At 37.3% G+C, this 16,652-nt stretch overlaps 1 protein-coding gene across 1 annotated transcript in view; it reads left to right on the forward strand.

Annotated features, from left to right (window-relative positions):
* The window catches only part of LOC124640643, a 34,416-nt gene that overhangs the window by 5,939 nt on the left and 11,825 nt on the right, over positions 1-16,652 (forward strand). The window contains exons 2-3 of the mRNA XM_047178544.1: positions 2,411-4,117; positions 16,086-16,150. Of these exons, the coding sequence (XP_047034500.1) occupies positions 2,460-4,117; positions 16,086-16,150 (1,723 nt within the window). The 5' untranslated portion in view covers positions 2,411-2,459. The remainder of the gene's footprint in view (positions 1-2,410; positions 4,118-16,085; positions 16,151-16,652) is intronic.

Raw genomic sequence — 16,652 nt, forward strand, 5'->3', positions numbered from 1 at the left:
GTCAACGTGGGCTTGTGACACTTCTCCTCACATAGTCGCAGACCTAGTAGTCCTGCTGTGTTAAAATGAGAAGATCAGAGAAAATCACCTGCAGTTCCACCTGCCGGACCTCATCACTGTTAGTGATATTTTTGATTCTATGTAAATTTTTCTGCCGGTTATTGTGTTTGAATTTCCGTGGGCGTCCTATTGTACTATTCGGTAAGGCAAAGATGATAATTGTATCTCAGATCTTTTGTTCTATTCATATTTAACGTCGGCACTTAATAATGTTGTAGATATTTCGTTTTTGAATACCTATTTTGGTTACTAAATATTTAATCTAAAACAAGAACGGCGCCAAACAATGGTCAGGACAGAATTTACAACACATCTGAGAAAGAAGACATAAGGACCGGATGATAGGTGAAAACTATTTGCATGTTGATTTGAGATCGCTTTGTAAAAGTTAACTTAGGAGTTTCTTTGTTGCTAGTAGGCGTGTAGCTGACTGCCGAGTACTTACTGACGACCCACTTCTTGTGGTTGCACTACCGATGAATTTAGTTCTGTTCGCTTGGTGGAGCAATAAACGCATGACCATTCAACATACATGATGCAAAGTTCAATGAAATAAAAACAAATGTGTAATCTTGACTAATATCGTTCGTGAAGTACATTTATCGACATTAGCATGTACACAAACGATGAAACAATAGGAGAACGTAACGTTTCACCCACTTGTTCACAAGCTGTGTAATTAGCGATCTTCCAAATTCCGTCTAAAACAACACGCGCTTACGCCAGATTACCGGCGAGTCGTGAACACAATGAATATTCATAGGTAACACCATTAGTACTACATTATGAATGGATTAGGCGTGTGTTATAATATCCCAAGTTCATGACTGACTAACGGTTTTCTTTATACGTTCTCCAAACTTGCCTCGTATAACTATTAAACATGATTTGCCTACTTTCCATACGTAGGTGTATTTTTTAGAACTGGTCGTCGAACATGTATAAATAAAATCTTCTTTTGTATTGTAGGTTACGGTGTAAAGATTCAATTATGAGATATCGCTAAACAATACCACATACGATGCAGCAACCTTTCTTTGTTTACGCGGCAACAAAGTGAAACGAAGTTGATTCTGCCGATGTGTTTGTATTTGCTCCCATTCTACCGGAGTCTCGTTAGCCAAGGTCACGCACTGTGCTCTGCCGACACTACATTTATATTTTTATCACACAATATTAATAAAAAACCTGTTTCTTCGTTTACTACCTTTTAGGTTGCAAAATGTTAAAGCCTAGGAATGAGGAATGAAATAAGTAACTAATCGAAAACGGAAATGTTCAGTCAGTAAATTCCGTCGCTATTATCGCTGCAGCTATAATTCGTAGTATCAGCATTCAGCGCGTGGTTGCTAGGAATTTGTTAGTTAGACCACTTTACATTTCTTAGTTTCGTTTTCATTATTTTCCGTATGATGTAAAAGTTTAGACATTTAATTCTTCATTCGCATTTTTTACCCGTGTGAGTCACGCATTACACGTACTATATAACAATAAATGTGATGTAAAATCACATATGACTATATGACTATCTTATACCTGACATATACACTTTGTATCATACTATCTACATGCGTAAAGCTCGCTGTTAAACCTGTATGGACCTAACCAACTGTAGTAAACATTGCGTGGCCGGTTAGGTAGCAGACAGTAATTTCGTACGAAAATTGTCGAGAGCCGTGAGAAAGAGTGGCCCTTCGGAACGGGACCCGGGAGTAACGGGCTCTCGCAGCCGCCCCGCAGCCCCGGGCGATATGCTAATGCGTCGATTCTCCGCGAATACCGCCGACAACGCTGTACTGCCTCTGGTGCTACTAACCCACATCTCGCCCAATCCAATGATGCGACTGTTTGTGGTCAACACGTTCGCTCGCCACGAACACGCTCGTTATACTTTCATATCGATCAACGAAAGTTTCGGCTGCTCGTGAGTAGGAAGTAGGTGTATACCTAGTTGACTAAAAAGAAACAAAATGATCTAAGATACCTGCTGAGGTGAGAAGGAATTTATTTGTTGAACGGTAGCAGTGTCGAACTTGTTAATGACAAGATGATTATGATGAGTTTGCATTACGGATGATTCCACCTTACTTATTACAAACGAATGTTTATGATGCACGACCTTATTTTTATTTTGTACATTATACCATATTTGGTCGAGTGGTTTATATCAATAGGCGTAACGGAGATCGACATTTCCGATCTTGGCTCATCTCAGCTCGTTCAAGTGCAGCGCAACGGTGAAAGAGAGAGGCTGCGCGCAGTTCTTGCGTGCTGTTCGTCGCGCGCGCAACTCCAAACATTAACTATTGCAGTTTTATTACGTCAGCTCATTATTATTTTTTGTCTGCAGGTTCGTTTCTGAAAGTGGTGATTAAAATTGCGCGGGCGCGTCTCGCGGAATGGCGACGGACGCGGCTGCGGAGGACTTCGTCACCATAGTTCCGGTTGGCGAAGGCCGACCATCTACTCGAGATCCTTCTTTCGTCACTGTCCTCACCGTAAGCGCAGCGGCTGGTGCCGCAGAGGTGACCGTGCGCAGACCCCGAGGTGAACGCCTTGGCCTGGGGCTCAAATTTGAAGGAGGATCTGCGGCTGCTGAAAAAGTTCGGAGACTTCTGGTACAATCATGCGCAGAAGATAGTCCCGCAGCAAACGCAACTGCGCCTTGGGGAAAACTCATACCTGGAGATGAAATTTTAGCAATAGACGGAGAATCAGTGTCTAACTTAACGAGAATAGATTGTGTTCGGAGGCTCAAAGATTCAGATGAAACATTAACTTTACTTGTGCGACATTTTGAACAAGATAACAAAACGGAAAGAAACGGCATGGATGTGATTGAATCTCTTATTAAATCTGCACATGCTTCTGAAATAGTGCGACCTACAACATTGCCACCACCGGTTCCGCCTAGAAAACTAGGCAAGAAAAACTCATTTAAAGACAAACAGCTCCTACAAACTGTTGGCGAGCAAAACTTATCCAATAACGAAAATCAGACAGAATCTCAAATGAATGGAAAAAATAACGGCATTTCTACAATAACAAAGTTGTCGAGAAAATCTTCATTTGACAGTCACATTCTTCGGCAAAGTAAAGAAGGAATAACTTACTTGAAAAAAGGCTCTCCAGAAGAAGTAAGACGCTTAGTGCGACGTTTGTCGGATGGAAAAGCTATGCCACCTGAAGCTGAAGTGTACATAGATTTATTGTCTACTGAGTGGGAACGCTGTCTTGTCTTAGCTGACGCAGAGTCCGACGACACGAGCAGCTCGATATCTACAGTTGTTGATAGATTGGGATCCATGGCAAGTTCTGTAGAAAACAGTATTCCTTCAACTCCAATTATGCAACCTAAAACTATAGATATACAGAAAGTATTGAATTGTATTGAAAATATTGACACAAATATTCTAAAAGATATGACAAGCAAAAGATTTTTAGAAAAACGTTTTGAAGTTAATAACGAATCAAAGTTAACAGAGAAAAACTTTATCACAAACGGTTTTAACAATCAGGAGAACGCAACACAAAAACTACTGCACAATGACAAGAATAATAACAACACGATTGTTTCAAACATAACAAACAACGTGGCTGTAAATCAAACATCTCAAACTAAGAAAGTCGAAAGTAAATCAGAAAATACTGCCGAGAAGCCTAAGCCTATGCCGAGAAACACAAAAATTGAACGTTCTGTGAGTGAGAAGAAGCCAAGACCTATTCCCGTACCAGACATTCCCCCACCGCCTATCCCAGAGTCCTTATTGACACCTACTAAGAAGAACTGCATAGAAACGTGGTTACAGCGATCGGAAGCTGAGATGAACAGTAAGACAGTTGAAAAAGTGGAGGAAGTTCCGACGCCAGAGGTGTTACCGCGATTGATAGACTTCGTGCCTAAACATCAATACAAAGAAAATAGCAGTGAATCCCCCTTAACGCGACCTACGTCCGCCCCGCCGCCACCACCGACGGAGACTCGAGAAGACGGCTCCGGAGCATCCCTGGACACTATCGGCGAACTGGATGAATCTACTGATGTCACCGATAACGTGTAAGTACCATACAACTTTGTTTACTGTTATGGATTGTGATAACTTGTGGGTAAAGGGGTTCCTCACAAGTGAAGATGACTGAACTTTATTACATGGAAAATAGCAATATTTTTTAAAACAAACGTGATTGATTTTCCTTCATGATTTTGTAGGTCAAATTAATTTGTTCAGCGTTATTTTCATAACAAATCATAGTCTAGCACGCGAACATTCATGCGAACAACCGGGAACACTTAATTTTTCAATTACAAGTTATGAATATGCATATTTTTAATTTCATTAACAGTGTGGAAATATTCGTTGTATCGTTTTTAAGAATTAGCGGTTGCAAGAATAAGATCAAGGCAAAAAATTAGATTAAGTAATCATTTATGAATTTAAATTTTTACAAGGCAAGTTTGCAGGTCGCAATTGCGTGAATAATGTGAAACTATTCAATAATAGACGCTGAATTAGATTAAAGATTTGCTTAGGAGAAATAAAATACCGCGAATGTCATTGTCGCTGAACAATAACGTTTCGTGGCGCGACAAATGCACCATCAAAAGATTTGTTCCGCGTATCCGTCACCGGGTCCGCTTGCTTGTTAAAATAAATACGAGCCATTTGGACATAAACCTGGCTATTCCTCGTCGTGACTTGATGGCCTATCTCGTAAAATACTTCTCTGCGTGTAGAAGTTTTAGTGTGGGGCGTATGCAATACGAATTACAGTTACATTATCTTCAATATTCAAATAATACTCATTCATATACCTACGAGTATAAAAATGAAGTTTCCACCAAAAACGGTATCTACAAGTTTCGGATTTTATAAGACAACATACTTTATATTAAAAATAAAATACATAATATAATATAATATTCTTTTCATCATAAATACCTACATATTTTTTTTAGTCAGATATATTACCTAGAACAACTGTTATTATGCAAAAGTGTACATTTATTTTGTCTCATGCACATGTGTAAAGTACATCGAACTTCGCATGAGCAGGGAAAACTGCTCCCACAGAAACTCGGTCATCAATGAAAGAAAGTAAATTTTCACCTTAGGGGAAGTAATCACTGGTTGCAATTGAAAATATCCATTTACAAGTGAGCCGAGCAAATGGTTAGTAATGAACCTAACGTTTTCCAACAGAACTGGAAGCGAGTTTTATGTTTTCTCTAGTTTCTTGTGATGGGCGGCACCAGGCGGGCACAGCTGTGCGCGCTGTGACGGCCAGCCATGATTGCTCCGAGGCTTTGGAGATATTATAATCAAATGCATGGATAGGATTATGCTCATTTGCATTCATTTTGAATAGAGTATTGTTTTACTTAGTCCTGCATTTTCAATTGTACTATGTATATTGTACAATACCAGCTCACTCGTGTCATAAATTAGTCCACGTCTGTTTAGTTGCCTATTATTGACATCCAACAACGCTGACGTTGCACGCTAACAAAATTGATTGCTTTGTCTATTTCATAGGCATGCACGTGGGTTACCATATTTGCATTAGGTAACAATAAACAGGTACCTAGTGGAACCGCATTTGTGCTCTGAATATCTGCAAACAGGCTTGCACCCAATGATTCATGTAGGTAATATAGATAGATACAGATAGATAGATAAACGCGAACTAGATTCCTTCTAATTTATTCCGGTCGGTTAACTCTATGTGCATGTGAGATTCACATATACTTTAATTATCGTCCATTTTTCATGGAATTGTGAATATCTATTTTATTGTTCATGTAATTAACTTTCATAAAGTATGTGAGTGGCCAATCCCGCACTATTTACAAACATTAGAATTGTTTGTATCTCTTACACAATTAAACTGTTTATTTAAAGAAAGCCAGACAGTCAAAACAGGAAGACATTATGCACTTAAATATGTAATTTTATTAAAGACAAAAACTACTCCTGTGAACTTTTTTACGTAACCAGCGAAATTGTTTCATAAAGATTCCGCTAAATGATAAAATACCTAACTTCATTGTTTTCTCAGCAAACAATACTTTTACTAGTTGCACAGGAACAACGGCTATAAACAAAGAAAAGAATATTTTATTCGGAACGACGACACACATGGAGAGTTTTCTCTATTTTCATGCAAACTAGCGGGTAACAATAGCGGGGTGGCGCAGGGGGCGCCGGCCAGCTGCGCCCTCGCTCCCTGCTGCACCGACCAGCCTACTTGTGTGCTCTCTATAGCTACCAGCCCTATGCAAGCACCCACTGTTACACTAAAACGTGCACGAACCCTGGCCTTCCAGACGTCGAAACGATTTGTGTTTGCCGTGATCATTGCGATGCTAGGATGTCTGATGTATGTTTTAATAGATGAAACCAGCCTATAGTGGATAGTTACGATTACGGAAGAGATTTCTAATTCCTCACACATAGAGTAAAATCTTGGTTTTCAGAGCATGTTGTGCTTAATTGGATAAACATCAATTTTGCCATAAAAGAGTACCCCACATTACTAGTAATATTTAAAAAAAAGCGGTCGCTTTTGCAAAGTCAACGGTAAAATTAGCGAAATGAAGAGCTCGGTCAAATATTTGTGACCCACTTTTTAACAATGTTTAAGTGGTTATGTACATAAACCTATGTATATTTACGAATACTTTTTTTCAATTAAGACGATATGTACACAAATTGTATACAGTTATTTGCAATATTCTTGGTGTTTGAGGAATTTTGCAGTGTAATCGTCAAATAGGTTTACTTAAAATATCTTAGAAGACTGCTTAGTGTTGACCTAGAGATAAGTGGTAAATTACTTAGTAGAAACTTAGCGCTTGGAATTTGTCACTAGTTACACGTTTCTATATAAATATTTAGGTAAGCTATTTGTAATTAATTATTTACGACAGTAATAAAAAGTTAATTGATGTTTCAAAGATATTTTTTAGATTTGCGTGATTATTACAAGCCACGACTAGATCATAAAGATCGTACGAACTCGTATAGTGTACAACTTAATGTGATAAATAGTATTTACTGCAATATTTCTCCAATTATGCAATTGTTGTATAAACACGCTAACATTTATGTTTATAGAGAACAACAGATATTGCATAGCAATGCTCTAGTGTTCGGGCCAGCTGTTACCAGACAAATTCAAATTCGATTTAGGTTTAGTAGAAGTCGCTTAACAAACAGAAACTGATCCTGCAATTTGCTTAGACGGAGAATTATTGAATAAACGTTGTAATATTTCTTTTATACAATTATTTCTTATCAGTATTGCTGAAAATGTATTGATTTTTAAAATCATTTAGAATTTAACATAAGGATACTCTCATAAGAATTTATTACCATGCTTTGCAAGTGTGTGTTCGAAATTATAGTAAATCGTATTTGAGAATCGCCAAGCGGGTCCACTTGGCGGTACCACGACACTTTTGTTTTTTATTATTGTTTGTTACAAAACAACTCAAATTAATTCTTAAGAGACACGTGATCAGATACTGCCGAGAGTAATTGTTGTAAACAAAGTGCTTAAGATAACTTAAGATACCTAAGTGAAATATTTCAATTACAATTTTCGTGTTGTATAATGTTCGCTGAAGAATATTAATTAAAACGTCACGGCTTCAGATCGTGAAATAGAAAGTAGATCGCTATCATTGTATGACCACTCATCTGATTCATCAGACAATTATCTCCTAGCATCACAAAAACATACGAGCATCGATACTGATTGTAAACACCGCTCAAGATAGATTTGAATATTTCGCATGGTTGCCCGATAAGATTGTATAAATATTTTCAAATGTTTAGCTCTGAAATCTAAACAGTCAAATCAGCCAGAGTCAGTGTCTTGAGAGGATTGTTTTGTGTCTTAACATCCCATTGCGTACTTTAGCTACGTTTTACAAGAATTAAGAAATTTTGGACCTTACCGTAAAAGCATTTAAAAGAAAATAACCTTTTACCATATAATTTTGTTAATCTTTACTTAGTAGCAGTCCATTGCATATTTGATTCTAAGTTTGTTTTGAAATCCAATTCGTATACTTACATTCGGGAGCGTGATTGGGATATACGATACAACTGTGCAGATATTACTGACCGCTACATAATAGCTACAAACTATCTTTACATGAGACAGGATATAGCAGTTTTCTCAAAAGAATTGAAAGTAAGTAGGTAATGGGCAGTGGCAACCTTTCCATGCATGTTCGAGAAAAAATATTTTGCAAAACTTCCACACTTTGAATACTGTGCTATTTCTAGTCCATCTCTAAAATTAAAACTAAAAAAACATAAAATACGAAATACGTCAGATTAGTTTCGGTAAGTTATCATTACATATCTTGATATGTATTCGTTTAAACAAACGTGCCAGTTTACATTGCGTAATGTCTAACTTGAAATTCACGTTTCAACTCCACATTTGAAGTGTTTTGTGCAACAAATGCAGTGTGCAACATTCCTATTATATCTAGGTGTGTTTTAGTTTTCAAGTACATGTAGATTAGCTAATCTATTGTCAAGAGGCTCTCCAATGTAAATATAGACTAAATGCCCTCGACACATTCGGAAAACGATGAATTTACGCGTCACTATAAAGATTCCTTTGTTTATGATGGTTCTAACGTATTGATCATGAATGAAGTCATATTTAAAAGTAGGCTTGCCTGCTTGTTTGTACTCAAAGTTTATTTACTCGTACGTTTTTTCTTCGAGAATAATACCTTTACGGTAAGTATTAATAAAGTCTTGGCAAATGAGTCATGTCATTTGCTATATGACTGTTTCCTATGTACCTATAAGATGTGACATCATGAGTTATGATACCTTTATATCTTCTGATGTCACGTAGAACAAATCACTTATGTTTATATATCCTACCTAGCATAATATAACACCAAAGAACCGCTATTTCATTAAAACTAAAGCCATTTCCGGGCTACGCTTATTATTGATATGTATTCTATTAAAACATAGTAAAATTTGAATGAGAAAGGCTCGGCTACCCTCCCACGCAATGTTAAGTTCGTAATTTATAGGGTCATAAATAAATCGTTAAAATATTTAATGTGATTGAGTATCTTCTAGATGATGTGAATAACACCTACCAGATTTTATACTTTGCTATTATTAAAAAGTCTTTAAAGATAATGTTAAGTATTGCAGCCTAACAACTCTTGCAAACAAATGCTGTTTGACACAGAATAGAAAGCAATTACATTTATGGGTAAACTCACTTGAAAGTTGACGCGGATTTTAAAACCATCAAACCGTCGATCATTAATCTTTCTTCTCGTTTGTCTTTTGTCTCAGCACTGTCGCGACCCAAAAACCTCTTGACGACTTTAATAGCATTTTGTTAGGCAACCCATAAAAGTGTTCAATGGTGGATAGTTAACATATATTACAGCAAACGCTTTCTACGCGGAACTAGCCTGCAAACACTTACGTTCTCCAGTACTGGTGAAGCTTCAGCTCAGCGCTAGGTAAATAAATTTAAACACCATAAACGGCCACTCTACATATTCATAGAATTTGATTGGTTGCGCTACCTCACCCTATTTATATGCATTATTCACGATTTTATCTATCACCGGATAGGCAGCGTCCTAGCCTGTACCAGAGAACGAAAGATAGGCAGAAATGTTCAAGGATTTAAAGCGCCTCCTGAAGATACGGTGTAGCAGATTGAAATATACATATTACTCAACTCATGATTTGATAAACAAAAATAAACCTAATTTAAACTTTTCTCTGAACCCTACGAAATAATTGTTTTTAATATTTTCATCCGCTTATGTTTATTCAAGCGTGTCGGCAAACTGAAACAGATTTTTCCATCGATGAATTTTGGAACTTTTACTGTTAAAATGTCGGTCAAGTTATATGGGTCAGGTTGGGATTATGGATTCGAATTGGGGTCGCCGAAATTTTTAAAAGAAAAAATGCAAATACAATTTCACGAATGCAATATCGCCATATCGTTAGCCAGGGCTCATGAAATTATAAGAAAAGTCTTCTATTTATGTTTTAGTTTTTTGGCATGATGGTGATCAGCATATTACAAAGAAACGCCTTCGATTTTTACATACATTAGTTTTCTTTTTGACTGCAGTGTCATCAGACACTTTTTGATAGATTTTGTAATTAGGAAAGACAGTGGCTTGGAATACGGCTGCAATAATTACCGCATTGCGCCTGCCGCCTGCCCTGCGCCGTACAGGCGTGCCAGCTCCATGTAACCCGCTATACATATAAACGCTACGTACGCTGTAACTTCTCCCTCAAACTTAGTTCATAACAACTCAACTTCACTAGTTTATACTTATTGAAACTTGCTACAAATGACTGCCATTTTACGAACATCCTTATTGTCTTAAATCTGCTGAATACTAGTAATGGGTAGTTATTCCGTCTTCATGAACATAATTGCCGTTTCTAATTGCTGTAGTTCTTCCATATCTACGACTTTGTAGCTATAGATAAATGAAATCATATCCAAGTTTAGGATTGCTAAACAAAGTATTTTCTGAGGTGTATGCATGCATAGTATCTACTTAGAGGTTAGTGCCTTGCGAAGGATAAAAGCTTTTAGTAGATTGCAGGCTTGCAGTTGCCGTTATTAGTGACAATTGTTAGAACGCCGAAAATTCCACCGTATCTTCTTAGAATTCCAGAACCATTTGGAATCTTGTATGATGTCGTTAATATTTAATACGAAAGTAAGATACTGCAAGGGAAACGGGAAATTTTAATTGGTTTTCCTGCTGCTGTATGCAAGGTTGTTAAATGTTTCACACATTCATTCAATATTCTCTTATTCGGCGATTCCTTCAAGATTTCGCCAAGATATTCTCAAAAGAGAATGTAATTTAGCACATTTTTATCGATATCAATAAATAATGGAACTGAATTTTAAACTATTAAGCAATAAACATCTGACAGAATTGGTCTCAGTCCCACATATTTGAAAAGGCAATGTTCTTTTATAGATAATCAAAGCAATAACGATCACGATATGACCCACATAGTAGTTTGAAAGAGAAAACATGCTCAATAACGAATACCATAATAATGAGAACTTGCAGAGCTTTCGACCGCTCCTCATAATGGATAGGTGTAATGTTAATGATCGTCGTAGGTACACAATATTGACTTGTCCCAGAATGCGACTGGGCGTGGCCACTGCATATAATCTATTATTAGAGCAACTTTGTTTTACATGAATGTGCAAGTCACCGCGCCTAGGCTGGCCGAGGAGACAACGTTCGAGGTCATTCAGTCATGCACTCTCTAACGGACCATCTTCTCAGTTTTACAATCGTATTCAGTCAGCGTCTGAACGTGTAACACTTATTGGTCGCAAATGTTGGTCGCCGACTTCAACTAGGTTTTGTTGTCATTGAATTCCAAATAGCGCTGTTAGTGCTCATTGAGATGTAGCGTAACGAAAATGTGTTCTACTTACATGATTTTCTTTTTGGTCGTATCTCTTCGTGTTGCGTGGCATTTATGAATGTTGTCATTGGAACATTATCTCACATGAGTGGTCCATTATCAGTTATTAAGTAGGCTGCATGGTCTGATGTGGGTACCGCGCGGCCGGCGCAGGCGCGCGCTAACGGTACCCGCGCCGCCGTCGCCGCCCGCACTGATTGGCCCTGCAACTCTCAGACGCCGTCTCTGCAATCCAATACATCTAATACTGTTATTAAATTTATGTTTGTATCTGTCCATACTTTCTCTCATGTGTGTTGATAATCATAGGCATCGATCACGGCGATGCTATCGAGAATCAGTTTTTATCCGCTTTGCATTCACCGCCCACATAAGATTAAGACAATGCTAAGTATGATTTGCAAATTATAGTTATCTCTTAGTTGACGTTGATATACCAGCTGATTATGTTATTGGACTGGTTGATAAACGTCTTAATCATACTCACATCCTAATTGTTTAAAATTCCTGTAGTAGTGTCCATGTATCTATTTATCTAGAACGTTTATAAAGAACAACAAAATAAACGAACTTATGATTTAATAATATAATATAATTTCATGACTGTAAACTTATTTTCTCTTCAGAAAAGTAGGCTTTAATAAATGAAGTATTTGCAATAACGTTGCCTGGCGTACAACGCCGCATTCTAACTTTGTCATTTAATTTAACCCGTATCGACGCGGCGAATATATGGAATTCCAAACTGGAGAGGCGGAAGCGGCGAACGAGGCGCCTAGCGCCTTGATCTTGTTCATATACAGTATAAACATAATGTGTGTGCCACTGTATACCATGTTTATGAGTAGGAAATATCGCAAAGTGACGTGCGGTGACAATAGCACGTTCGACCCTGTTCGCACGCTTCTCCCACTTTCCATTTATCGACTTGTTCGTTGCCCCGTTTATAAGGGGGCTATTTAGTCATTTACATGTTCAAACAATTGTACCTTTCGCTAACAGTTGCTAAGTGTTTGGAGACAAGTAACAATAAGCCCATTTCCAAATGCCTCAGAGTGTGAATATTTGGACATTGTACGAGTAATTAAATACCTGACTATCGTATGTCTGAACTGACTTTTTATAATCAATCCAGTTGGACAGGAAGCCAATTTGTCTGAGTCAAATATATTCGGTATAAAAGACCTGATTGTTGATATCTGTTTCGGTTTTGCAATGATAATAATTGCCACCAGTTAATTAACTAAACTAGTAACGCAGTTTACAAATAAATATTAAGATACGAAGAATTTTAAGCTAAGTTTTTGTGCGGTAGCATTACATGCAAATCTCTGAATAGATACGGATGCTATTATAAATTAAACGCGATGCGTCCTTGAAGATTTAACACGCATTTCTTATTATTTTGGTGGGATTCAATTCGTCGAGCATAAAAAGCTTTCTGGTGGGCGTTCCCAATTTCAAGTTCAATAAACGCGTTTTTGTGATATTGTCATTCAAGACTTACATTTAGTGCGGGAAAATATAGCCAGGTCACAGTGGCTCATAAACTGTTAGATAACGAAGCTTCATCAATCTTTTGATTGCAAATATTGACTTAAAACGGTCTCAAAATGTAGGTGACTCGATTTGATCGTGCGATCCATCAAATACAGGTACGATAACCCTTAGTATCTGCGGATAATGAAGTGAAGGCTGATGCAGTGATTCTGCGAAGTTGCAGCTCGGCGCCTGCTAACGGTACCGAGTGCGCACCGCCGTCGTCGGCTGATCTCGGCCCACCCTAGTGCCGAACCGACTGCAACGTTTTCTTAAACCTTTTATATGAGCACTCGTGTATTTTCTTTTTAAGGAATGAAATAAGGTTTTATTCTGTAAGTACTTCTATAAGTTTTGTCATGAGCGTAGTAAGCACGCATTTGGGTATTTGTATTTAGAATATACAATATATATGTGTACTTACTTACTCGAAAAGGAATTATTGCAATTCAATAACTCGTATACACCTCAAAATGTCTTAAGTAGCATTTATTTTGGTAGTTTAGTACACACGTCGTACATAGAAAGAACTTTTGTAAACGAATGGTTTTCCTGTCAAGTCTTTATTTTCACAATGTCAGTTTACAAAAATGGTAAAGTGAGCTGCTGAATTGTGCATGAAATGAATTTAAAGTTAAAAATTAATATAATATTGGTATTCGTATGCATCTGCTTAGCCTTTCCGTAGCTCTCTTTGACTAGCCTAGTATTGTATCATAATAAACGATTTTGACGAAATAGCAAGAGGTAACATTCAAATTAGTTATTTCAAAACCTGAAAAAGTTTCAATGTTTATGTCATTGTTGTTTCTAAAGTCCGGTTGGTATCCAACGTGACCTTAATCAATACATCAGTATGCAGCGAGTGTTTATTTAAGTATTTTATTTGGAAATGCAGTTTAATGTTACTAAATATAACATTAAACTGACAAAAAATAAACTGTATTTTGTAGCACAGAAAAAAAATACAACGCAATTGAATACAAACTGTATTTTTTTATAATATCAAGAAAAACGTTTTTTCTTACTGGCACCTTATTTTGGTGATTGCTATTGAAAGTTTTTATTGTATACTATTTATTTATATCTAGTTTCAGCGTAACTAATATAGGTACAAACTTAGTTACGTTAACGTTATGCTAAATTGATCATACCAATTAGTGAGCTGCCAAATTTAATTTAAAATCACTCTAAGATTTAGATAAAAACCGTAATAAATATTCATATAGCTCAGAACCATTCAAAATTGATACAAATCGATTAAGAGCAATTAATTTGATCTTGAGGAAATTCAATGTCGTCGTTGATGCAGTCTTGACATGACCTTAACAGTTAAGACCATATAAGCTTAACGTTTAAGCGTATGTGAGAAAAGTTGTTATGAACTGGTTTATCTAAAGAAGGTTTAGGTGATCAAGTAGTTCGATGTTTGTAACTGAATATTATCGTGAAGGCTTTCCGGTGCAGGAGAGCGCGCGAGTTGCGCCCGCGTCGCCCGCCGCGCCGCTATGGGGGCGCGGGGGGAGTCACGACGTGGTTAGCCTAGCCTACGTTAGGTTAGACTTGATTCCATTTTGCCTTTCGCGATCGCTCTGTATTTCTCCTAGTGTAGGCTATCGGTTCGGTCGTAAAAATAACTTTTAATAACGATGCAAGAATACGCCGTGCATTCCAGGTTGTAAAGTTGGTTAAACCTATTCATTAATCCAATAGTTTTATTCTTCCAGTAATGCATAATTGTCTGTGTAGAATTCTAAATACATTCCTAAAGATATTTTGCTCCTTCTTATAGCGAGTATTTGTTGCGCGTGCATTATGCCATTCCAGCGAGGACATTATTTATGCAAATATTAAAATGTAGCCTAATAAACAAAAAATAACCTTGACAAGTTATACAACACAATAAGGTAGCTAACAGAAATATACATATGTATATGCATGCATTGCGAAGCCTTCACGTGACAACGTCAAATAATTTTGAATGTCTTGTATATTATTGGAAATTCATTTTCATTGAAGAAATTCCTGTCGTATGATATCGGCTGCGTTCATGATTCAACGTCGCCAGTCTGTTGGCATTCTGATTCTATTCGTCGCCGCCGCGGACCCTGACATTTCACTAAAGGCAGCCGATGACCTGTTTTCGATGTTATTCGTTGTCAAATGTTGTAGAATGAATTCCAATAATGTTGAAACATTCTCGATCGCTGCAAATTATATGATTGCAGTTGATTGGTTTTGATTAACTTTGGACTAATTAAGGTTGTTTTCGGCTGTGAATGATGAGCCAACGTTTCGCAACGTAGCTCTTGTGGCATTAGTTATCGACCTGCTAAATAAGGCAATAAGAAAAGTACCTGAAAAGCACCTGAAATCCAGCAAAATATTTTTTGTCTTTGTCAATTTGGATATAAGTAAGCATTACTTTCTCATGCATTTACTTATTGTGCCGTATGTAAGCAATCCTGAACAGAAATAAAATAAAATAACCAAGTACATTACATCAGAGTTACAACTTTTACCAGACTAGGGCTTAAAGCACCCACTAATAAACGGTTTAAAACAGTGTCGGCAGAGCTGCCGTAATGGCGGGCGTAGTGTTGAGGCAGGAGGCGGGAGCGAGCGCCACCCGCCATCGCTAATTGTTACTATTACAGAAATTGGTCACTTACACTGAATCGCGATAAATCACTATCCGCTGTGTAGGCTCAAAGCGTGCACAACCGACGTTCATTCGATTACTTGCCCGCCCAGTAAATAAACTGTGCACTCACACACGACTTCTGTTGCAAAACAATTTATGATTCAGTATTGTACGCATACCGGCTACTTTTTGTAGCGTGACTGTAACTTACCCTGATTTTGATGCGATTGGCTATCATTATCATCAAATATTTTATGAGAAATAATTCATCATGTAATCCGCGGTAGAACTTTTAAAATGTATTCTTGTATTCGTATTTTATATCAATGATAAAGTGTGTGTTATTATTGCAGAAAACCAGTTGATGTCATCAAGAAAAAAGAGCGAAAATCATCTTTTGAAAGGAGTTTCTGGGAAGGTGAGTTTAATGTGATAATATTTAATTTCATTTCTGAGCGCCTTGCAGTCACTGCATTTGCATTAATTTTTTTCTTCATAAAAGGACAAATTAAAATAAGTATTTAGTAAATTATTTATCTGCCTGCTTCATTCTGGCTGACTGAGTAGGCAGCAAACGGCCGTTCCATCTCTATAAAATTAATCATCTATCTGTGATTATGCTCACTAGATATATAATTTTAACATTAGCAGCATACAAGCAATATAAAATTCCTATCTTTAGTGAGCAAAACAACAGATAAAATATTGGGAACAGCCGTTAGTCGCGGTATGTTGGTCAGTGAGTAAATCCGGATACGTGCAAAACAACAGAGTGTTGTTGCAAGCCTCGTGTGAGTCAATTAGGTGATGGGTTATCAGCAACCTCTCACAACTTATGCAATTTTTCGACCAGTGGGTCACAAGAGTCACGTTCAGTTTCACTGCATTCTGTAACTTTATTAAATGCTAATGGTGTTGTG

The sequence above is a fragment of the Helicoverpa zea genome, chromosome 1 (assembly GCF_022581195.2).
Source record: "Helicoverpa zea isolate HzStark_Cry1AcR chromosome 1, ilHelZeax1.1, whole genome shotgun sequence".
Lineage (NCBI taxonomy): Eukaryota > Metazoa > Arthropoda > Insecta > Lepidoptera > Noctuidae > Helicoverpa > Helicoverpa zea.